The 19,254-nt window shown below is 47.8% G+C and overlaps 1 protein-coding gene across 1 annotated transcript in view; it reads left to right on the forward strand.

Moving 5' to 3' along the window:
* Window positions 1-19,254, forward strand: part of LOC309562580 (uncharacterized protein) — a 76,416-nt gene that overhangs the window by 41,793 nt on the left and 15,369 nt on the right. Inside the window, exon 4 of the mRNA XM_082266829.1 lies at window positions 12,102-12,158. Coding sequence (XP_082122955.1) covers window positions 12,102-12,158 — 57 coding nt within the window. The remainder of the gene's footprint in view (window positions 1-12,101; window positions 12,159-19,254) is intronic.

Raw genomic sequence — 19,254 nt, forward strand, 5'->3', positions numbered from 1 at the left:
GCCTACAGTGCACTTTCACCCCCTTCCTGCCCAGGCCAATTTTCAGCTTTCAGCGCTGTGACACTTTGAATGACAAATGCGCGGTCATGCTACACTGTACCCATATGACATTTTTATCATTTTTTTTCACACAAATAGAGCTTTCTTTTGGTGGTATTTAATCACCTCTGGATTTTTTATTTCTTATTAAAAAAAAAGAAAAAAGACAATTGTTTTGTTTGAAAACAACATTTTCAAAAAAAAAAAGTTTTTCTAATTTTCTGTGAGTAAATTTTGAAAATAAATACATTTTTCTCCTTCACTGATGTGCGCTGATGAGGCAGCACTAATGGGCACTGATAGGCTGCACTGATGGGCACTGATGAGGTGGCACTTATGGGCACTGATGAGGTGGCACTTATGGGCACTGATGAGGTGGCACTGATGAGGAGGTACTAATATGCCGCACTGATGGGCACTGATAGGTGGCACTGATGAGCACTGATAGGCGGCAATGATGAGCACTGATGGGCACTGAGAGGTGGCACTGATGGGCACTGAGAGGCGGCACTGATGGACACTGACAGGTGGCACTGGTGAGCACTGATGGGCGGCACTGATGGGCAGCACCATCAGTGCCCACAATCAGTGCCCATAGTGCTGCCAGTCAGTGCCCATCAGTGCCTAGGTGAGCAGGCACTGATGGTCACTGACTGGCAGTACTATGGGCACTGATTGTGGGCACTGATGGCGGGCACTGATGGTAGGCATGAATGCCACTTTTTTTACATTTTGTGTAATCAGGGCACTGATGATCAGTGCCCTGATTTCTTGTGTAGCGCCACCCCCGCAGGAGCTGCTGATTATATTATTGGGTCTACACCCTGCCTAACAACCCAATCAAATTGGCTCGATCCCTCCTCAGGCACAACTGACCCAGAATAGGACTGGACTATCAAATGGATACACAGATTGGAATACAATACTTCAATATGCAACAATACCCTGTTACCTTCTTGAATGGTAGTCCTTCTGGGTGACACAATGGAACAGCACACAGGATTGTAATTAATCAAACTTAGTTTACTATATATCAAATTGAATAGGGGAGATACAATACAATACAACACAAGTCCATAAAATGTTATTTAAAACAGCTTTAAAAAGATAAAAGAATACCCCCACACTCCTCCTTCATTAAGGCTAGACACAGTACCAGATAGGTAGGCCTATCTGAGTCCCTCCCCCAGAGTTCTCTTCTTTCTTGTTGATCTTCGCTAGCAAGGTTATTGAATAGAGCTCATTTGTAATCCAAATTAGGAATGAAGATCAAGAGAGAGAAAAACAACGAGCTGTTAGTTGTCACCGCAGGGTGTCTGCGTAACCGAGCAATAACTTCTGCGAGAGAGATAAGCCTCTGGCGACTCCTTTTCAGACCTTATTGTTTGTCTATGAGTCTCCTGAGAGAGTAGGCTGATAAACCCGGGGTTTATCACCTCCTGTTGCACTACCGCTATCTGTAGATAAAACTATCTCTTTGGCAGATAAAGTCAGTTATTGGGCATGTGCCCTCTCACCAACAGAAGTTTCTCCTTCGCACGCTCCACTGCGGTCTCAGTCCTTTGGCTATATGCCAGCCGCGCGAGGTCTTTCTGGCGGATGACTTCCGGTCTCTGCAAACAGCAGTATGACCTCCAGGAATGTGCCTCGTGCTTGAAATGGGACGGTTCCACGTCGTCCCTCCAGGCTAAGAGGCTTTGGCCCAATATCCAGCATCAGTCCTTCACTCTCGCTCGCTGGTTCCTCAGAGTCCAGCGCAGAAAAGCCCCCCTGGCTTAGCCTCTCTCTTCCTTTAAATAACTTCCCCCATAGTGCCGTGCGGTGCAGCCGTGCACCCTGGATCTTGCAAAGCAGCATGGGAGATGTAGTTTCTTCATCTTGCCAAAGGGAAGTCACAGCCCGGGAAATTCCATGCAGCTACCACTAGAGGGAGCCTAGTTCCTTCTCACATATCAAACAATGTCTTTAGGCATATTTAACCCCGCTACACACTCCCCCCACTTGAGAAACTTTGGTCCACAAAGAGGTCAACAGTATGTACCCTAGTGCATAGGTTGGCATTATACAACAAAAACATTAACATTTTGCTGAAATAAGTCAATCTGAATATATCCAATTTTGTATTCTGTAAGTAGTGCAAACAGTAAAACGATAAAGGGCAATTGATAAACAAATAGGTGATTTCTACAGTGTTAATATAGTGCTGATTTCAAGTGCTGTAATATAGTGCTCCTCTAAAAAGCACATGTGCATTTGCAATTTCTTAAACACTTACATCTTAAAGTTTGTGTTGTAAAATAAAAAAAAAAACCCATCAAAAGGTGAGAAAAAAAAAAAGGGAAAAAACACATATAGTGAGGTCAGAGCAACAAAATGTGCACAAACATTAACTCAAACTGTGAACATCAAAAACTGTGCTTATTGTAATAGCCAAACCCAATATCCTTATGTACAAACTTAAATGCAAACGTTTTCTACTTCAATACTTTGTTCTCATGATCTCTCACAGACCCCCGAAACTTGGGTGGCTTGTACAGATGTACCTGGGGGTGAGCTAGGGTTGTCCCCCACCAAATCTACAGTGGAAGAGCTAGGCTGGTCAGGAGATCTTTTGGAGGTAAAAACAGCTTCTTCCGAACATTCACCCAATTGATCATAGGTCAGTCTCTTAGGTGGGTGAATGACTCTCCTTTCCCTCTGTTTCCGTGGAGGCATGCTCTCAGAGGTAATAGGATCAGGCACTTCTGAGGATTCTTCAATGTCCACCTCCTCATGTTCCAACACAGAGGAACCTGATGGTTCAAGAGCGGTCAGTTCTTCTTCAGAGAAGGGTGCAACCTCCTCCTCAGGATCTTCATCCTCAGCTGCTTCTTCTGGAAGCATATGAAAGGGTATGAATTCAGGGGCTTCTGCCCGAAGGGCTCCTCTATCAGCCAAGTCAGATGAAGACAGGGAGGCAGGTGTGGGTTCTGGCAACTGAGATGACCACAACCAGTCGGGTACCTCCTCTTCATCTTCCAAATCTTCAGATGGAGAACTTCCCTCTCCCTCATCTGGGAGCGTCGTCTGAGATCTGGTAACTGGTCTGGACCGGCGAGAAGTCGAAGGGGCGGCTGACAGGTCTTCCACAGAGGGCATACGAAGCGCTTCAGAGAGAGGCAGCAAATGGTTCCTATGCCAAGCCTTCAATGGACCCACACTTCCTTCAGGCCGAATTTGGTACACAGGAAGGTTTGGTAGTTGCTTGCAGATAACATAAGGTTGGGACTTCCAGCGGTCTGCCAACTTGTGTTTTCCCGGGACACCCAAGTTTCTCAACAAAACCCTGTCCCCTGGTTGTAGGTCATGGATCCGAACTTTTAGGTCGAAACTTTTTTTATTCCGCAGTCCACGTTGATCAGATGTAGCCTGGGCCTTGTCATAGGCCGCTTTCAGACTCTTCCGCAGTCGGTCCACATATCCTCTATGCGATGCTGAAGAGGTATGATCAGGCGAAATGCCAAAGGCCAAATCCACTGGTAACCGAGCCTCCCTTCCAAACATCATCCGATAAGGGGAATATCCAGTAGCATCACTGACAGTGCTGTTGTAGGCATGCACAATGGCAGCTACATGCTTGCCCCAATGCTGTTTCTTCTCTGAGCTCAAAGTCCCCAACATATCCAAAAGAGTCCTGTTAAATCGTTCAGGCTGGGCATCCCCTTGTGGATGGTAGGGAGTGGTTCTAGTCTTTTGAATGCCCAACATATCTAACAGTCTCTTGATCAGTCTGCTTTTGAAGTCCCTTCCCTGATCAGAATGAAGGCGTTGTGGTAACCCATAATGTACAAAGAACTTCTCTACAAGAACTTTGGCTACCGTTGAGGCCTTCTGATCCCTTGTTGGGAATGCTTGAGCGTATCTGGTAAAATGGTCTGTTACCACAAGAACATTCCCCTGGCCACTCAGATCAGGCTCTAAGCAAAGGAAATCAATGCACACCAGCTCTATGGGTCCCTGGCTTTGTAGATGGCCCATTGGGGCTGCTTGACGTGGCAGAGTCTTCCTCTGTATACACCGGACACAAGAATGACAGTATCCTTCAACTTCGGCCCTCATACAAGGCCAGTAGAACCTGTCCCTAACAAGCTGAAAGGTTCTTTCGGGCCCGAGATGGCCATGATTATCATGAAGAGCGGCCAGAACTCCCTCTCTATATTTAGCTGGTAAGAACAGTTGCCACTTCTCCTCCAGATCTTCAGATGGACCTCTCCGGTAGACCACTCCTTCTCTGATCTGTAACCGGGTCCACTCTCTATGTAACAGACGGGCCCCCTGAGGGGAGTCAGTTAAAAGCAACTCAGGGCTCTGGATCTCCAAGGCTTCCAAGAGAAGTTTTCCCAAAGGGTCTTCCAACTGCTCCTTCCGCAAGTCCCTTTTGGACAGCCGGGGCAAATCCTCCCCTTCAACCTGGGTCACCTGGCAGTAGCATTTGAGGTACTCCGATAGCCGAAACCCCAATCTCTTCTGCTCTTGACCCTCCTCGGGATCGAAATTCAGTTCCCTGATATAGGGCACGCACCCCTTCTGGAGCCAAATGAGTCCATTCTTCCGCAGGTTCCTGTGGAGCATGCAACCTTCTGGATAGGGCATCTGCATCCCTATTTCCGATTCCTGGCCGATACTTCAGACTAAAATTGAAGCTAGAGAGGGCAGCCAATCATCGGTATCCTGTTGCATCCAGCTTGGCCCTAGTCAACAGATAGGTGAGGGGATTATTATCTGTCTTGACAATGAATTCAGCTCCGTACAGGTAGTCTTTCAATTTGTCAACCACTGCCCACTTCAAGGCCAAGAATTCAAGTTTGTGGGTAGGATAATTCCTTTCAGCAGGCAGTAGGCTTCTGCTCACATAGGCAACAGGTCGCAGATGACCCTCATGCTCCTGATAAAGTACCCCCCCCCCAGCCCATCTCGGCTGGCATCAACATGCAGTTCATATGGTTTTGTGGGGTCCGCATAGGCCAACACAGGGGCAATGGTTAGGGTTTTCTTCAGCTGGACAAAGGCCCCTTCGCATTCCGGGGTCCACTGATCCTGGATGGATTCCTTAGCCTTCCGGGGTCCCATGGTGGACTTCGCCGGCTTTACCAACTCAGGGACATCATCTTCTTCATTCTTCAGGAGCTCATTTAGGGGTCGGGCAATCTGGGCGAACCCCTCCACAAACCTCCTGTAATAGGAGCAAAAGCCCAAGAATGACCGGAGTTCGGTCACATTTGTGGGTCTCGGCCAGGAAGCAACAGCATCCAGCTTGTCCGGGTCAGTCGCCACCCCTTCTTCAGACACAATATGGCCCAGGTAATGGACCGAGGACTGATAGAATTGGCACTTCTCAGGAGAAAGTTTCAGACCTTCTTCATGTAGCCTCTTCAAGACCTTTTCCAACCTCTCCTCGTGTTCTTCCAAAGTTCTGCCAAACACGATAACATCATCCAAGTATACCAGTACCTCTATCAAATTCATATCTCCAACGGTCCTTTCCATCAGCCTTTGGAAGGTAGCAGGGGCCCCGGACAACCCCTGAGGCATGCAATTGAACTCAAAGAACCCCACAGGGGTGATGAAGGCTGTTTTCTCCCGATCTTCAGGGTGCATGGGGATCTGATAATACCCACTCTTTAAGTCCATCACACTGAACCACTTCGCCCCTGACAGACTCTGTAGGGCATCTTCGATTCGAGGAGTGGTATACTGGTCTGGGATGGTCCTTCTGTTCAGCGTTCGGTAGTCGATACAAAGCCTCAGAGATCCATTTTTCTTCCGGACTACCACTATCGGGGAAGCATACGGGCTCCTGGATTCTCGGATAATCCCGATCTTTTTGAGCTCTGCCAGCTGTTGACGTAGATCCTCTAAGTCACCTAAGGGGACTCGCCGGACTCTCTCCCTGAAAGGCTTGTCCTCACTCAGGCGGATCTTATGAGTGGCACTCCTGGCACATCCCACGTCAAACTCGTCCTTAGAGAATATTTCCCTCCATCGAGCAAGTTGTGCCTTGGCCCTCTTCACCCATTCCGGCAGGAGGGCAGCGTTTCCAGAGCAGAGCTCCTCTATAACCGCTTCACCCTGTTCCTTTTCTTTGAAATCAATGGGGGGCAACTGGGGTAGCCGGGTTGACTTGGCCCAGGAGCACTCTGGCCGGTACCTTCACCGGTGTAATAGAGGTGTTTCTGACACTCACTAAAACCCTTCCACGGTTTTCCTGTAACACCTTCAAAGGGATCACCTCAGGGATCACTTCTATCCCTCTCTGTCTCTCCTTTTGACCTGATTCAAAGATAATGAAAGGACCCCGGCTGTTGCCATGTGAGTTTAACAGAAGCCTTAAAACAGGCCACCTCTCCTGGCTGTAAGACCTTTTCCGCTCTGTCCAGCTTCCAGAGTCGTCCAACTCCTTCTGCGGGGGTCTCTTGCTCCAACACTAATCGTTGGTAGGCCTGCCGTAGCATGGGATGGATCCTTGGCGCCTGAGCATCTTGTCCCTGGACCAGTTGTATCAGAAGGCACCTTACCAGGTCAGTGTTTGTTCCTACGATGAGAGAGCTTTTGTTGGCCCCTGGTGGACGAGGACAAACCACCGCTAAGGTGTCGAAGGTTTCCGCTTCACCAGCCACTGATGGATCAAAGGTCAACTTGATTGGCAGATACCCGTCATAGGGAAAACTTTGGGTCCCGATACCCCATATCTCCAGATCTTCCAACTTCTGCAAAGGTAGATGGGTAAGATATTTATCATAGAAGTCTCTATACAAAAGAGTCACCTGGGCCCCTGTGTCAAGGAGGGCTCTTGTGTAAATTCCTTCTACCTGAACCGAGACCACTGGGGAGGGCCCGACCAAGTTAGTTGGGAATTCTCTTGATGTAGCCTTGTTGTCTGATTCAGTTCTCTGTACCCTAGCCCTCTTCTCCTTTTTCTTCCTTGATCTGGGCCCCCGCTGAACCCGGTGTGCATTGATTTTCCTTCCCTCAGTAACCCGGAGTCTAGAACTGGGGATGTTGTATTTGGGCCTGACCCCCTGACTCGGTTTCCCTGATCCTGCACCACTCCTGGAGTCCCTTAAAACTGGCGGACACCCGGTTGACTCCTTCACCTGTGTCCTCTGAAGTTTCCCGCTGGCTCGCGAGGTTTCGTGGCAACCTTTCCTGAGCTGGGACATACCCTTCTAACATGCCCAACTCCCCCGCAGTTGAAACAAGTTAACAATCTTGCAGGCCTTGGCTCTGGATCTGTACTGAGACTAACAGGTTCATCTGGCCTCTCCGATATACTCCCCTTGGGTAGAGTGGATACCTGACCAGTCAGGATAGACACCATTTCTATCAACTGAGACACTTGGGTCTTTAGGAGTTCAACTTGAGAGTCACCCTCTTCCACACTTATCACTCTAACTCGGGCAGTTGAGTCAAACTGCCGACTTTTCTTCTTGTTGTCCAACATGACCTCTTCCTCTCTAACCATTCGAATCAGGTCGGGGTATTCTAGGATGCCGCCATCTTGACGAGTTCGTAACAGTATGGCAATGGGATCTAAAGGTTGAGCCCCTTTCAGAACCTGTCGTGCACGAGTCTCATCTATTTTCCGGGGGTCTATTCCTTTCTTTAACAGGATCTGGTGGATAATCCTATCCAGACGTTTAATGAATTCGGACAACTGAAGAGAAGTTCAGCTGCGTTCTCCGTCCGACCAAACACATCTTGCAGAATGTCCAAATAATCCTGTGCAGTGCAGTTCTTCTTGCTAAGCTTTAGATTACGTACAGCCTCTAATGCAGGCCCCCTTAAACTCTCTGTGATTCTCTGCTTCTTGTGCTGTTCTGGTACCTCCCATTCCTCCAAAGCCTGAGTGGCGGTATCTAACCACTCTTCGAACCCATCTTCTGCTGAAGGCACAGGCTGTTTCCCAGAGAATGTCCGGAGCTTCCTATATCCAGTCATCAGATAGCTCGAGGAGTCCTTACTACATTTTGCTACAATCTAACCAAGAACAGCACACAGTTCTGAGCTAAAAGTCGACAAAGGTGGTGACTCAGGATGCCCTTCTTGGACACCTTTTTCTTGGCTGAATACCCCAGGAGTGGTGGATGAGGGACCCGCAGTAGGAACTCCTGGATGTATCAGGAAAAGTTCTGTTTGGTCAGTAGTTTTTACACTGTTTCCATTGAAATAATCAGGGACCCCTTTCCTCCACTCACACAGTGCATACGTGTGTGGGACAGTGGTGTCGGTTTTTATGTCAATCACCCAGAATTTCCTGTCTGTGGATAGTGCCCTTAAAACAGGGAGGAGCTTTTCTTCAGTCCAGGCTTCTCCCTTGATTTCAACCACCAGGCCATTTTCCACTATGACATTCTCTTCCTTGCACCACTCAGCAGCAGCGGCAGTATCCATTTCTGCGTGGGAGGGGATTCTGGGGCTGAGAGGGTTGTGTTGCAGGACTGTAGAAATCCCGGACGAGCCCCCACGTGTAGCACCACCCCCGCAGGAGCTTTTGATTATATTATTGGGTCTACACCCTGCCTAACAACCCAATCAAATTGGCTCGATCCCTCCTCAGGCACAACTGACCCAGAATAGGACTGAACTATCAAATGGATACACAGATTGGAATACAATACTTCAATATGCAACAATACCCTGTTACCTTCTTGAATGGTAGTCCTTCTGGGTGACACAATGGAACAGCACACAGGATTGTAATTAATCAAACTTAGTTTACTATATATCAAATTGAATAGGGGAGATACAATACAATACAACACAAGTCCATAAAAGGTTATTTAAAACAGCTTTAAAAAGATAAAAGAATACCCCCACACTCCTCCTTCATTAAGGCTAGACACAGTACCAGATAGGTAGGCCTATCTGAGTCCCTCCCCCAGAGTTCTCCTCTTTCTTGTTGATCTTCGCTAGCAAGGTTATTGAATAGAGCTCATTTGTAATCCAAATTAGGAATGAAGATCAAGAGAGAGAAAAACAATGAGCTGTTAGTTGTCACCGCAGGGTGTCTGCGTAACTGAGCAATAACTTCTGCGAGAGAGATAAGCCTCTGGCGACTCCTTTTCAGACCTTATTGTTTGTCTATGAGTCTCCTGAGAGAGTAGGCTGATAAACCCTGGGGTTTATCACCTCCTGTTGCACTACCGCTATCTGTAGATAAAACTATCTCTTTGGCAGATAAAGTCAGTTATTGGGCATGTGCCCTCTCACCAACAGAAGTTTCTCCTTCGCGCGCTCCACTGCGGTCTCAGTCCTTTGGCTATATGCCAGCCGCGCGAGGTCTTTCTGGCGGATGACTTCCGGTCTCTGCAAACAGCAGTATGACCTCCAGGAATGTGCCTCGTGCTTGAAATGGGACGGTTCCATGTCGTCCCTCCAGGCTAAGAGGCTTTGGCCCAATATCCAGCATCAGTCCTTCACTCTCGCTCGCTGGTTCCTCAGAGTCCAGCACAGAAAAGCCCCCCTGGCTTAGCCTCTCTCTTCCTTTAAATAACTTCCCCCATAGTGCCGTGCGGTGCAGCCGTGCACCCTGGATCTTGCAAAGCAGCATGGGAGATGTAGTTTCTTCATCTTGCCAAAGGGAAGTCACAGCCCGGGAAATTCCATGCAGCTACCACTAGAGGGAGCCTAGTTCCTTCTCACATATCAAACAATGTCTTTAGGCATATTTAACCCTGCTACACTTGTATTTGTGTCCCCTATGAGGAGGAGCCGCTGATCGGCTCTCCTCGCCTCACGCACTGACAGTGTGAGGCGAGGAGAGCCAAATAACGACACTTCCTCATTTACATGTGACCGGCTGTGATTGGACACAGCCGATCACATGGGTAAAGAGTCATGTCATTGACTCTTTACCGAGATCGGGATCGTGCCGTGTCCTAGCAACACGGCGTGGTCACGATCGCTGCTCTGCGCGCCCCGATGACGTGCGAGAGAGGCTGTTCTGGTGCACCATCATATGACAACGTCCCAGGATAATAGCTACACCGCTCCACCGTCATTTGACGGCGGGCAGGTAGTAAGTGGTTAAGGACTGCCCGCCACAGTTTTACTGCGGTAGGCAGCCCCTCCTGCGCAAACCGACGTAGGTATACACGTCTGCAGCTAGGGGTCGAGCGCGCGCCGCCCCCACTCCCACTCGGCAGCGGGGACTCTGATGCACGGGGCAGGCGGCTCCGATTGCCGCCAGCCATCGGCGATCGCTCCCCGCTGAGAGAGAAGAACGGTCAGCTGTTGTAAACACAGCTGACCGTTCTTCTCTCTGGAATTATCAAATCGCCTGTGATCCTTCTATATAGGATCACAGGTCTCTGTGATCATTTCACAAGCCCATCCACCATACAGTTAGAATCACTCCCCTAGGCTTACATTTAACCCCTTATCTCCCACCGTGTTAACCCCTTCCCTGTCAATGTCATTATTACAGTAACAGTGCATATTTTTAGCACTGATTACTGTAGTAATGTTACTGGTCCCCCCCCCAAAAGTGTCAAAAATTGAATTTAGAGGTCCGATCTGTCCGCCACAATATCCCAGTCCCGCTAAAAATCGCAGATCGCCGCCATTACTAGTAAAAAAAAAACAATAAAAATTACAAATCTTTCCTGTAGTTAGTAGGCGCGATAACTTTTGCGCAAACCAATCAAAATATGCTTATTGTGATTTTTTTTTATAACAAAAATATGTAGCAGAAAACAAATTGACCTAAAATGTTGATTTTTTTTTTTTTTTTTTTGGGGAGGGAGGAATGTTATACAGCAGAATGTGAAAAATATTGTTTTTTTTTTTTATAATTGTCGTTCTTGGGCCCATGACATTTTTGACACTGTTTGGGGACCAGTGACATTACTACAGTAATCAGTGCTAAATATTATGCACTGTTACTGTATAAATGACACTGGCAGGGAAGGGGTTAACACTGGGGGTGATCAAAGGGGTTAATCTATGCCTAAATGTGATTACTGACTGGGGGGGGGGAGGTTCTGTGACAGGCACAGAGAGATCGGGGTTGTAGCTTAGCTGAAACTCCTGAACTCTCCCTGCCTGTCTCACAGAAGACCCTAGAAAAGAGAAATGGACAGAGGGCGCCCTCTGTCCATTTCTCTTTTCCAGTATCTGCTTTGGGTTACCACGACCCGTTGAGAGTGGCAGCACAGCCTGAATTTACTACAATTCGACCTGAATCGCATTTCAGGATACCAGCTGCAAGGCCACCCCTCAAGTGCAGGAGTCATTTGCTCTTTGTACTCTTCTGACAGAAGACCCGCCTGCTTTGTTTACATAACCAGGCGGGTCTTCTGTCAGTTTCTCTGCCGATCGCGGGAGGCCGGCGGCAATTGCTGCTGCTCCTCCCGCTGTGTCTAAACGCAGTGGGAGCGCGGCTCGGCCCGTCAAGACCTCCTGCACAAAATCATGTAGATCTACGTGATTTTGCACATCCGAGTAATACTCTTCTTATGAGCTTCTGTGGCTTTTTTCTGTACCCCGAAGCAAATGGGAACCCTAAACCCAAGTGTGGGACTGGCATATTGGCAAAGGTCCATTATGTTGTTTGAGTAACCAGGATTATGGACTATTTGCTTTATTTTTGCTGAAGAAAGCTCTCCGAGTCTCTGAATTCTTGATCCCATGTAAAGACCTACCAATTTTGGCAAACTGAAAGTTAGTCATTTTACGGGGATGAAAACCCCTGAGTACTCCAAATTGCATTCAAACCGTACCCTTAAGGCAGTGATGGTGAACCTTGGCACCCCAGATGTTTTGGAACTACATTTCCCATGATGCTCATGCACTCTGCAGTGGCGTTGAGCATCATGGGACATCTAGTTCCAAAACATCTGGGGTGCCAAGGTTCACCATCACTGCCTTAAGAGGACCATAACCCAAACAGTGGTGACACATTTTTCCCATCCCGGACCCATTCCTGGCATCCTGTACAAGATATACATACATATATACACACATACATACAATACAGTATATGCCATTTATATATAGTCTTGTAACTTCTGCTTTCTTTCCAGGTATTTGCAGCAGGAGCTGCCTGCTTAATTGCTTTTTTAACGGACAAAATTACTATGGTAAGAGAGACATTGTTAGCTGCATAAATAAACACAAAAACTCTAATCACTCTACAAAAATGAATACCTATAAAACATTATACAAATTTGTTTTGCTGTCTGTGCCCCTGTTCAGAAGATTTTCTGTCCCTATGACAATTGGATTTTTCAAATTTTGGGTTGTTGTGGAAACAAGGATTGGTGATAAAGCTTCAGTGGAGACACCTTTTTTCCATGATAACTCTTACAGAGGGGAATTTCCCTTTCTAGGGGGAGATTTCTCCTCACTTCCTGTTGTCTCTCTCCGTTTGTAAGTAGGAGTCGTTTGGAAGTCGGATGTTTGTAACCCGGGGACCGCCTGTAACTTGTATTTCATATTCAATCGTTCAAACTTTTTTTATGTTTCGGCTGGTCATAGGTGGATCAAATTTTGGCTAGTTCAGCAGGTATCGGTCAAATTATGATCCATCTAAGGCCCCTTTCACACGGGCCCACTGCCTGACAGAGTCTGTTCTGCTAAACGGGGGATCGATCCGCCGATCCCCCCTGAGCAGGCGGGTGACAGCTCCGTCTCTGCTCTGTGTGCAGAGACGGTGCTGTCAGATCCCCGCTGTCTTCTATGGGGAGATCGGATGAGAAAGGACCGCCTGTCTGTTCTCATCCGATCCCATCCGATCTGATCCTCCAGACGGATGGAAAATAGGGTTTCCATCCGTCTGGATTTCACAGCCTAGATCGGATCGGATAGCAGCGGGTGTCAGCGGAGATGTCTCCCCTGACACCCGCTGCCCCATAGGGATGCATGGAGCATCCGATCAGGCCCACCTGAAAAACTGATAGGCGGATCGGATCAGATCGCCCATATGAAAGGGGCCTATGGCTGTTTCCGTTCAAGTCAAATTAATGATCGGATTGTCTCGAACTGGATTGCTGGAAAATTTTCACTCGATCAGCATGTGCAACCAATCGGCTGCAGCGCTGATCAGTGTATTCTGACAGTGGAGGAGGCTTTCTGTCAGAATAGAATAGCACATCGTGGGGAGGATTCCTTCATCCACCTCCACTGTGTGGATGGGGGAATCCATTGTTTATTGTTAATCAGTCAGCTGGCTGATCAATAAAAACACGATCTGTCTATGGCCAGCCTTACTTATACTCCCCATGCTTGTTAACAATTCTTTGTTCACTTACATTTTACTGAAGAGATGGCATACACTATGACCTGAACTTGACAATTATTGTGTCTACCAGAGATTTCCTTAAAGTAGAAGTCCATCCTAACACTAAAGCCTCTGCATCTACAGACATCCACAACAATGGCGGCTGGTGTTCAAAATTTTTTTTTGGGGGGGGGGGGGGGGGGGGCAAACAGAAAAATGTAATAGGCATTGCTTTGCGGCAAAAAACGCTGTAAAAAATTGCGTGACTTTGAGGTCACAAAAGTTTGAAAGGGGCCTTCAGTAATTAAGGTATACTGTGCCCCCTTCAATGCAGAGTGACCAGCGTGCCGTGCCCCTTTCAATGCAGAGTGACCAGCTTGCCGTGCCCCTTTCAATGTAGAGTGACCAGCGTGCCGTGCCCCTTTCAATGCAGAGTGACCAGCGTGCCGTGCCCCTTTCAATGCAGAGTGACCAGCGTGCCGTGCCTCTTTCAATGCAGAGTGACCAGCGTGCCATGCCCCTTTCAATGCAGAGTGACCAGCGTGCCGTGCCCCTTTCAATGCAGAGTGACCAGCGTGCCCCCTTTCAATGCAGACAGACCAACGTGCCCCCTTTCAATGCAGACAGACCAATGTGCCCCATTTCAATGCAGACAGACCAGCGTGCCCCCTTTCAATGCAGAGAGACCAGCGTGCCCCTTTCAATGCAGAGAGACCAGCGTGCCCCCTTTCAATGCAGAGAGACCAGCGTGCCCCCTTTCAATGCAGAGAGACCAGCGTGCCCCCTTCAATGCAGAGAGACCAGCGCAGCGTGCCCCCTTCAATGCAGACAGACCAGCATGCCGTGAACCCTTAAATGCAGACAGACCAGTGCACTTACCTGCAGCGGTGGCTTCTCCTCAGTCCCCCAGTGTCTGCTCGAGTCCTCCCGCCTCCACCTCGGCCAATGGCATGGTTTTTGCCTTTCGGCCAATCGGGAAGCGGGTCTTGGACCCACTTCCTGATAGGCCAGGAGGAGGATCCATGTGATAATTTTCTTTCGCTATTGTCACACAATGGGTGGGCTCAGGGCGCACTGCTCTGCGCCCCGGGTCAACCCTTTCCTTAAGCCTATTAGAGCCTCTGGCTCTAATCAGGTGATTAAAAAAATAAACATTGAACTAGATTAGGGGGCCAGACGCATGGATGGGGGGGCGGCGCCCCTGCGCCCCCAATGCACCGGCCGCCACTGATCCACAATCTAACACTATCCTATCTAGTGTAATACAAAAACAAAGAAAGGGCGCACCAGCCTAGCGCATTATCCTCAGCGAGTTTATTAGATAAAAGTTAAAATCAGCTACTCACAAACATTCGTGAAGTACAGACACATCAATCCCATAAAGCCGCCTCATAGCAGAGGTCCAACGTCTATACTGGAAGCAGAGGGCTGACGCGTTTCGAGGTCGTGCCTCTTCCTCAGAGCCTGTTTGGTCGACCGCCCTGGTCGTAAGGGGCAGCAAAGCCTAGCCATAATGGATGCCAAGTTTTAGCACGAGTTCCCGGGATTGAGGCAGCCTGAGGACCGGGTTCTGAGCGCGGGAGGAGGGTGCTGTATAGCACATATCTTTTTTGGACTATCCTATCTAGCCCTGTAAAGAAGAAATCAGTATACATACCTTTTTTAAGCGATCCAACCCGATCGCACGATGAGCTTTCAGCTGCAGGTTCACTGTGGAGCTAGCTTCAGAGGACACAACTGACAACGGAAGGCCCACAGTAACTCTATGGGTGACGTAATTTCCCATTCATTTCACAGCTGTTGTCAGCTGTGTCCTCTGCAGAGCTCCTGCCGCTGGAGATGGGATCAGATCGGCTTAAAAAAGGTATGTATACTGATTTCTTCTTTACAGGGCTAGATAGGTCAGTGTTAGATCATGGATGTCTGTAGATGCAGGGATTTTAGTGTTAGGGTGGACTTATCCTTTAATTTGTAGGGATTTGCTCTCACTTCCTGTTTGGCTATAGGATAGGAAGTGAAGGTAAATCTCCACAATGAGACAAAGATGGCAAAAATAAACCTTACAGGGGTTATAACCCTCCCTTACTCTATCCAAAATGAAAAAAAATAAGTTTTGCCTATAGTTCCATTTTAATGGCAGGGGGCAGAGGTACAACACCAGAGCTGGTATCTATTATAGACCATGTTCCAATGCAGCAGAGATCCAGAAGTATGGCTCCCACTGTACTTTCCACCACAAGCTCACAGCTGTTTCAGGGCCGGTTCACACTTCTGCGAGTGCGCCGATTGCATGTAATTCGGAGCGCACTGCTCCTTCATTACATGCGATCGGAGGTGCGGATGCGAATTCAGCCATACACTTTGTATGGCTGAATTTGCATTGTATCCGCACCAAACACGCACATGACCCTTTTTTCCAGCCGCATCAGGATCGGATCGCACAGTGGTTCACACTTGTGCGATCCGTTCCTGTGCGAACTGTCAGATCGCACTGCGATATGCGATCAAACTGGGGGTGTCGTTAACATTTAATTGACACCCCCTGCGTATCGCATATGGCAGTGTGAACTGCCAGGGGTGCGTTTGCAATGCGGGAACAGGCTGCGAATTCGCCCCCCGGCTGTCAGAGGGGAAGGAGATTGTGTCTGTCGGGGCACAGGGAGCGGATGGCAGGTCTCCTTACTGGGCGATGATTGCCAAGGCCCTCAGATGCACAGCACACGAGCCGGCGGCGGTACCGCGAGTAGGCCGCGGGGTCCGTAGCACGGTAATTCGGTCACCCAGAGACAAACTGAGGGTAGCGGTGGGTAGCCCACAAAGTGTACCGTCGATGGGTGCAGAAATCTCTTTGGCACTGGGCACCGCTACGCGGATGGCACTGGATTGAGTGGTAGACACGGCGGAGCTCTGGGACTACACGTCCAGCGCGGCTCACGTCCGGACACACCCCCCTTTATTAAAGATTTGTCTGCGAGCCAGATGCGGCCATCAAAAGAGCCACGTCTGGCTCGCGAGCCATAGGTTCCCTACCCCTGCTTTAGAGTTATTGGCTACATTTTGTTCCCACCATTGGTAGAAATACAGTCATCTCAAATAAGCTACTTTATACAACTAAATATGACTATTTACAGTACATGTAACCTGAATATTCAAAAATTAACTGAAAGGCAGCTATAAAAGACACAAATGAATGTAGTTGTATTCTCAATAATACATCCTTCAGTCCCCGTTCACACTGGGGCGACCTGTGAGGCGACCTGGTCGCCTCACAGGTCGCCGTAGGTCGCCTTCCATAGGGAAGCTGCGGACCCGTTCTAATAGGAGCGACACAAGTCGCTCCGACTTAGAAAAAGGGTCCGGAGCTTCTTTGGGGGCGACCCGGAGCGACCGTCATAGACTTCAATGTTATGAAGTCCGTGCCGGCCGCTCCGAGGTCGCGGCGCGCTGCTCGCACCGCGACCTCGGAGGTCGCCCCGGGAAGTCGGATCGCGGCAATGTGAACGGGGCCTCAATGTGTTTTGTTTATTTTTTTTTTTTTTTTATTAATTTAATTGTATAGTGTGTATGGCACATAAGTGTTAAGCTGGATACACACTATACAACTTTTGTGGTTAGATTTCCTTTAGCTTTACCTTCAACTATGTAGTGCAAGGGCCTGCCTGATTGCATACAAATTAAAAGTATTTAGATTTGACCTCATATTATATGGTTTTGGTATATCTAAAGGAAAAAAAACTTAAGGAAAATTGTATAGTGTGTATCCAGCTTAAAGCTGGATATACACTATACAACTTTTGTTGTTCGATTTTCTTTAGCTTTACCTTCAACTATTTAGTGCAAGAGCCTCCCTGATTGCATACAAATTGAGAGTGTTTAGATTTGACCTGATATTCTATGGTTTTGGTAAATCTAAAAGAAAAAATCTAAAGACAATTGTATGGTGTGTATGGCCCATAAGTGTAAAGCTGGATACACACTATACAACTTTTGTGGTTAGATTTCCTTTAGATTTACCTTCAACTATGTAGTGCAAGGGCCTGCCTGATTGCATACAAATTAAAGTATTTCGATTTGACCTCATATTATATGGTTTTGGTAAATCTAATGCAAAACATATAAAGATGAGAAAAGAAGGGGAGTATTATCTGAAGTATGCACAGTGACAAACCTCCATCCCTAAATATACATACAAAAAAGGAACAGTGGTCATGGGACTTTGTATGAGGTAAGTCACTTAATCACAGAATTCACAAAATGGTTTATTACATATTTAATATTCAACACATATATATAGAAAAAAACATAATTCCATATACCGTATATACTCGAGTATAAGCCGAGTTTTTCAGCACATTTTTTTGTGCTGAAAACGTCCCCCTCGGCTTATACTCGAGTCAAGGAAAAAAAAAAAATTTCCTGTCCGCTCCGACGGGTTTAAGGTTTAAAAATGGCGCCGCCCGTCGCATACATGTCACCGCGCACGCGCCGCCGCTCGTGTAATTTCGGCTATTCCCGGCGCCGCTCGGGAGAGGCCGGGAATAGCCGAAAGTATACGAGCGGCGGCGGCGCGCGCACAATGACGTGTCGGCGTCGGGCAGCGCCATTTTTAAAATGAAGGCGCCTCTGGAACAGGTAAGTGAAACAGCTTCACTACCTGCCATTATGCAGGGCTGCGGGCACACTACAAGGGATGCAGTGCTGCGGGCATGGTCCACATGTACCATGCCCACGGCACTGCATCTCCTGTAGTATGCCCACAACCCCGGATCCTCTTGTACCATGCCAGTACCCTGCATTCTCCTGCACCATGCCAGTACCCTGCATTCTCCTGTACCATGCCAGTACCCTGCATTCTCCTGCACCATGCCAGTCACCCTGCATTCTCCTGCACCATGCCAGTCACCCTGCATTCTCCTGCACCATGCCAGTCACCCTGCATTCTCCTGCACCATGCCAGTCACCCTGCATTCTCCTGCACCATGCCAGTCACCCTGCATTCTCCTGTACCATGCCCGCCGCCCTGCATTCTCACCCTAGGCTTATACTCGAGTCAATGTTTTTTCCCATCTTTTTGTGGTAAAAGTAGGGGTCTCGGCTTATACTCGGGTCGGCTTATACTCGAGTATATACGGTAAAATACAGACATATATACATGTGGATAACTGGCATAAAAAGAGGGATATATTCCATGTATAAGTATAATTCATATAGCAATAAATAAATATCATAAAAATTGAGTATAAATATATATTATGAACAATCCATAGTCAGTCTCCAATATTATGTCTTCACATCTATGGGCTCTACGCGTTTCGTAGAGCATGTCCACTCATCAGGAGCTTGATTAAAAAAATGTCTGCAAATTTAAACCTATATTCGAATGGAAAAATCACGTATATATTGAAAAAATTTACCAAATTGCTCCCTTGAAAAAATCATAAAGATAAAATCCTATTTACTTACATGTCTGTAACTGAAGTAAGCCTAGTGAGCATGAGGGGATGTGAATGCCACAAAACAACCGTCTAACCCGGGGCTGAGGCGGGTGTAAACCAACAGGTCCAGGGGTTGGAGGGGCCCAGAAACAAGGAAAAGTAAGATACCGAAGCCAATACCACAGGGTATGAGCACACATGATGACCAAATAATCTAGAAATAAATGAGTATCAAAAAATATTGTATGTGTAGATATAATCCAAAAAGGAAGATATTAGGTAAGGTAACCAAGAAAGGAGTCCATAATGTTGGGACAATTAGACTTGATTCACACTGCCGCAACTTGTCAGGCGACTTGTCAGCCTGACAAGTCGCGGTCCATTGACTGCTACAGGACCCGTTCTAATAGGAGCGACACAAGTCCCTCCGACTTAGAAAAAGGGTCCTGTACTACTTCGGGGCGACCTCGGAGGGACTTGCATAGACTTCAATTATATGAAGTCCGTACAAGTCGCGCCGAA

The sequence above is a fragment of the Pelophylax lessonae genome (assembly GCF_965119305.1).
Source record: "Pelophylax lessonae genome assembly, chromosome: 9".
Lineage (NCBI taxonomy): Eukaryota > Metazoa > Chordata > Amphibia > Anura > Ranidae > Pelophylax > Pelophylax lessonae.